This window comes from Sinocyclocheilus grahami, unplaced genomic scaffold (assembly GCF_001515645.1).
Source record: "Sinocyclocheilus grahami isolate Dianchi unplaced genomic scaffold, SAMN03320097.WGS_v1.1 scaffold462.1, whole genome shotgun sequence".
Classification (NCBI taxonomy): Eukaryota; Metazoa; Chordata; class Actinopteri; order Cypriniformes; family Cyprinidae; genus Sinocyclocheilus; species Sinocyclocheilus grahami.
In genome coordinates, this window is record NW_015505641.1 from 1,540,036 (window position 1) to 1,545,204 (window position 5,169).

At 36.9% G+C, this 5,169-nt stretch overlaps 1 protein-coding gene across 1 annotated transcript in view; it reads right to left on the reverse strand.

Annotated features, from left to right (window-relative positions):
- Positions 1-1,342: 1,342 nt before the first annotated feature.
- LOC107553007 (lysine--tRNA ligase-like) overlaps positions 1,343-5,169 on the reverse strand; it is a 5,417-nt gene continuing 1,590 nt past the window's right edge. Inside the window, exons 2-6 of the mRNA XM_016235078.1 lie at positions 3,417-3,541; positions 3,118-3,259; positions 2,868-3,033; positions 1,626-1,719; positions 1,343-1,536 (exon numbers count right to left, since the gene is read on the reverse strand). Coding sequence (XP_016090564.1) covers positions 1,344-1,536; positions 1,626-1,719; positions 2,868-3,033; positions 3,118-3,259; positions 3,417-3,529 — 708 coding nt within the window. The 5' untranslated portion in view covers positions 3,530-3,541 and the 3' untranslated portion in view covers position 1,343. The remainder of the gene's footprint in view (positions 1,537-1,625; positions 1,720-2,867; positions 3,034-3,117; positions 3,260-3,416; positions 3,542-5,169) is intronic.

A 5,169-nucleotide genomic window follows, 5' to 3' on the forward strand; every position in this document is an offset into this window, starting at 1 on the left:
TATTAGGGCTGCACGATTATGACAAAAATCATAATAGTCGATTATTCCCTTGAAATTGTAATTACGATTATTAATTACGATTATCACAATTTACATTGAATGATGTCTATACCATTGTTTGACGCAACTGCATGCCGTATTTTTATATGAAAATAAACAAGCTGAAAACACTCAAACTTTTAGTGCTTTTCTATAGTATTAAGCCTCAAATGTCAACTATACATCAGATTGGTTTCTTCTTTAAATTATAAAAAAAGTAAAAATATGAATGGTATTATAATGTTATACTAAAACTAAAATCAAAATAATGGGAAAAACCCCTTAAGATCACATGTGGAAAGAAAAAAACACATTTTAAGCACGCAGAATAACATAAGTGGACTTTGAACGATTACGTAATTGTGGCATCCATAATTGTAATCGCGATTAGAAATTAGATTAATTGTGCAGCCCTTTTATATATTGATTCCTTTTGTAAATATCATGCAAATCCTCTATGAAAAAAAGTGTACTTAACTGCTCTGAATATGCACTTGTAGTGTACTTCAAATCTTAAAATTATATTTTCAAAAACTGTACTTGCAGATAATATAATTTTAATGAAATAAAAGGCCACTTTCATAACTTAGTAAATGTCTAAAAAGTTCATTTTGAAAATTTTTAATTAACTAAAAATGTCATTTTGTAATAATTTAAAATTAAAAGTTTTAAAGTACATTTTTAAATCATGTCTCATTTGTTTGTCGCGGTTTAAAATAGTACTTATTTTGATGTGTTGACTAACATACTAAAGCGCATGTAAAATACTACAAACTTCCACTTTTTGTGTTCACATAGTTCATATATTTTAAATGTGCTAAATTGCAACTTCATTACAAATGTGTAATTACACATATATTTCAATACACGACATACAAATTTCAATAGAACTTACATTAAAGTATATTTTAGTTTACCATAAATGCTTGTCTGTGCATTGAGCAGAACCCTTTAACCATATTTCAAAGCAAAGGTGAAATTACATATAAAGATGTACTTATATCCTACTTAAGTTAGTCAAAAAAGCACTCTAAGTGTCAACTAGCAATTAACATGCAATTATGTGTCTGAAAACATTAAATTCAGTCCCCACTTAAGTATATTCTTTTTAAGTACTCTTTGTTTGTTTTTTAAGTATGCTAAAGTTCACTTCTTTTTCACAAGCAATTGCTGTGTTCAACAGCATGTTCGTTTTCGCTGTGTTACTGTACTGACACTAAAATGTAAATAAGAGTTAAAGAGGATGCCGAGAAGGAGCAAAACCGAAAGAAAGTCGTTATTTCCAAGGTGTTTCAACATCTAGATTATACCTTGTCTTTCAGGCCAAAGTGAAGGTGGGGAAGCATATGAAGGCATGGGGACAACAGGGTCATCTCGATCGGGATGATGCTCAACTCGCCTTTCTTTGTCTTGCCAGGGTTCCCCCGGACCCCAATGATGTCCCCACGCCTTAATTTGTTGTTGATGTGCACAAAATCTTCTTCTGATTTGTAGCTCCTAAGAATAGCAGACCAAAACCTGGTTATGTTACTGCAACAAAAAAGAATAAAAAAAAAAAAAAACATGGAGCAGAGTGCAAATCAGACCTGGAGTTGGCCATGACCTGCAGCTTGACGCCCTCTCCTCGCAGGTCATAGAACAGCAGCTTGGCACCTGAAGCCCTCTTGGCGTGGATACGACCTTTCAATCAAGCAAAGCGCAAAGGTACAAAATAAGAAAAGGCTCAAAATGTCTTTAAAAGGATATTCAAACAGCAGAAATGTCTCTTTTTGTTAATTTATCACGTTTCTAGGTGGATGAAAATCATAAGATCATTGACCAAAACAGGTTAAAGATACCGATTAATCGTTTTTAAACTATCTTCATTTTGAAGAACCAATATCAACTCTCAAATCTCTCAAAGATCTATCTTTTAGTCCAGTGAATCTCAACCTTTTGGCGTACCGGACCCCAGTCCAATTCAGAACCATCCTCAAGGACCCCCAGAACAAAATGGACTCATCTATGTATCCTTTGTATCTTTGTGAGGACCAAATGCAGTCAAGTATAATTCAAATTAGTTGACTTGTCCAGTATTTGGCCATATCATCAGCTATATTGGATTTTTCTTTCATGGGAACATGTCATATCACAAAAATTCATACTTTATACAGACCCCCTGGCCTTACGTCAAGGACCACTAGGGATCCATGGACCCCTGGTTGAGAAACACTGTTTTAGTCCATGCTGTTTTCTGTTGAAGCATGCACAAAATTTAACCAAATATTATTCAAGAAGTGCAATAAGATTTTTCTTTTCTTTTGAGCTTTCTGTCAATTGTATCACAAAGTTCATGCAATAAATGTCATTTTGATGCTCTTTAATGTGTTACATTAACACGTAGCACACATAAACCGATCATCACTTCCTCTTCACTTATTTCCCCTTTACTATCAAGTCTCATGTAATTGCTCAGTCTTTTAATCATGGAAATTTACATCATAAACGCGATAGTTAGCTAGAAAAATTAACTCTAGAGAGGGCAATTTTTATAAATATGCACTATTACATGTTCATTATATTTTAACTTAACCTGCTAGCAATGTCTTCATTATTTAAAGTATGTTTGAATAAATCAGTCTTGGAGACAAGTTTTTATTACAGTCACTGTAACAATGAATTGCACTTACTTACACTTGGGGGAAACAAAAAATGCATGGCAAGTTTATTTACCCAAATATAAACTGAAACTTCATTTTCGGCTTTCGGCTAACTGAAAACTTTAATTTCAGTTTCGTTTTCAGCTTTGCTCAATTATTTCAGTGCAAATACAAGCAGAAAACATTTACCTGACAAACTGAGGACAACATCTGTCAAGTGGTCCCCTGGCTGAAGGCTGTTGTATCGTTCAATGAACTCGGTAAGCGACAAGTCCACGTTGTATTTGTGAGGGTATGGGTCTTCAGCTGTTCCCTTCAAGGCTTGAATGGCTTGTGAACGTATCTTGAAGTATTGCTGCATTGAAAACAGAGAGATGAGAAGAATCTGTTACATTTCATTCTGAATCTATGTGACTTCCATAATCAATAATCAACGTACATTTGGGTCCAAGGTTTCCTCATCGTCTCCATACGCATTTTGCTGTGACTTGTCACTGTTCTCCTTCTGTTCCTGCTGTTCTTTGACCTTGGTTTCCTTCTCAGCTGCTTTCTTTTCAGCTTTCATGCGCCTTTTCAGCTCACTGAGAACAAACGAGAAAGAAGCTCAGTCGCCGGCCGTGGTTAAAAAACACTACAGGCATTGGTGTTGCACATCTAGCTGTGGAGGTCTATAGCAAGCACAGTTTTTGAGTGACAAAAGGTTGGTCGCTTTTCACATGAAATGGAAACACCACCAACCTTTTGCCACTTCTCCAGCGACTTCCTTCAATAAGCAGGTTTTGTGAGCTGGGAAGAGCAAACGTCTGCGGCCTGAACGCTTGCAGCCTGCATATTCTGACCAGAGTCAACATGATGCGAACGTCCTATTTGATGAATCAAGAAAAATCAGGGTCAGATTTATTGCACCCTTACAAAAACGTACGATATGGATGGTATCGTATGATTATACTGTGATTCCATGAGTGATAAATATATTATTTTTAGAGACCGACCGATATGGGTTTTTTGGGGCCGATACCGATATTACGGAGTAAAAAAAGGCCGATATCGATATATCGGCCGATATTCTTTGTGTATATTATAGTACAGTACTAGTCAAAAGTTTGGACACTTTCCCATTCGTGTGTCCACACATTTGACTGGTACTATATATAGAATTCAGTATATACATAAACAGAATATATATACACAAACACATTTTTGCAATGATCACTCAAATGTGGTGATGAAACACTTATAATGACGTGAAAGAGATATGTAATGGAGGCAGGGCATTTAACAATAAACTTTATTATCCAAAATGAGTCTGACATCAGTGCACTGAACAGTAAAGTTGAAGTTTATTCAACTTTAATTAAATTCAATTCCATTCAATTTTATTCCGTTGAAGTTTATTTCACTTCGGAACATTCATTCACGAATTTGCGCTACTGTCTTCACACACAGACGAAACTTACTAGAGAAGTGTGAAGTGTGACATAATATACCTCTGTAAATAAATACAATTTAAATTCACGTCTCGCACACTTTAATGCTCTTTGAATGTAATGTGTACGTTCCCTTGGAACTGGAATCATGGCGGTATTTCATGTGAAGTCCACTTCGTAGGGCACTTACGGTCGAATAAGACAACGCTTGAATGCTGCTGCCTGAACAAGAGACCTCCTTACTGAAGTGAAAGTGTTGACTGGTGTCAATATCTCACGAACGCGGATCTCCACCAAATTCGGGGGATCCCTTCAGCTCGAGGAGCCCTATCGAACTCCACCCTCCGCGTGTCGGTAGCCCCCCAGGATCGCTAGATCGGTCGGCGCCGGACCGCGAATTTAACCACCCCTAACTCCCGAACCCCGGGGGCTATCGACGCGGCGGTCCTCTCATTCGAAAGTGGGCCTCTAGACGTACACTCGATTCATGTTTGAAAGGGTTCCTCGAGCTGAAGGGATCCCCCGAATTTGGTGCGGATTCGCACAACATCGATCCCGGTGGGGCTACCGTTACAGAGATATGGCCGTTCAAAGTTTCAATGGTTTTCTATTGACTTAAGCTTTAAAGCATTTCATCCAGGTCGCCAGTAGCAAACAATGGAGCGCTGGAAAACTCTGCTGGACAAACTAAGTAATTACACCATTTCAAGCATTTTATCTGCGTTATATGTTCTGTAAAAAAAAATTCATATCGGCAGCATATTCGCCAATACCGATATATCGTTGACAGGTTCATATCGGCCGATAATATCGGCAAAACGATATATCGGACAGGCTCTAATTATTTTAGCATCATTGTTGTTGCTTTTTCCAAATAATGGGGACAGACATGTATAAATTATTCTTCTCATTCTAGAATAATAACAATAATGCTGTTATGAAACACCTGACAGGTGCTAACAGCTACTTTAAAATGACAAACACAGCTGACTCTAAATGATTCGTTCGTTTGAGTCGGAACGATTCACTGAATCATTCGAATCGGTTCAAAAATAAAAATGGAA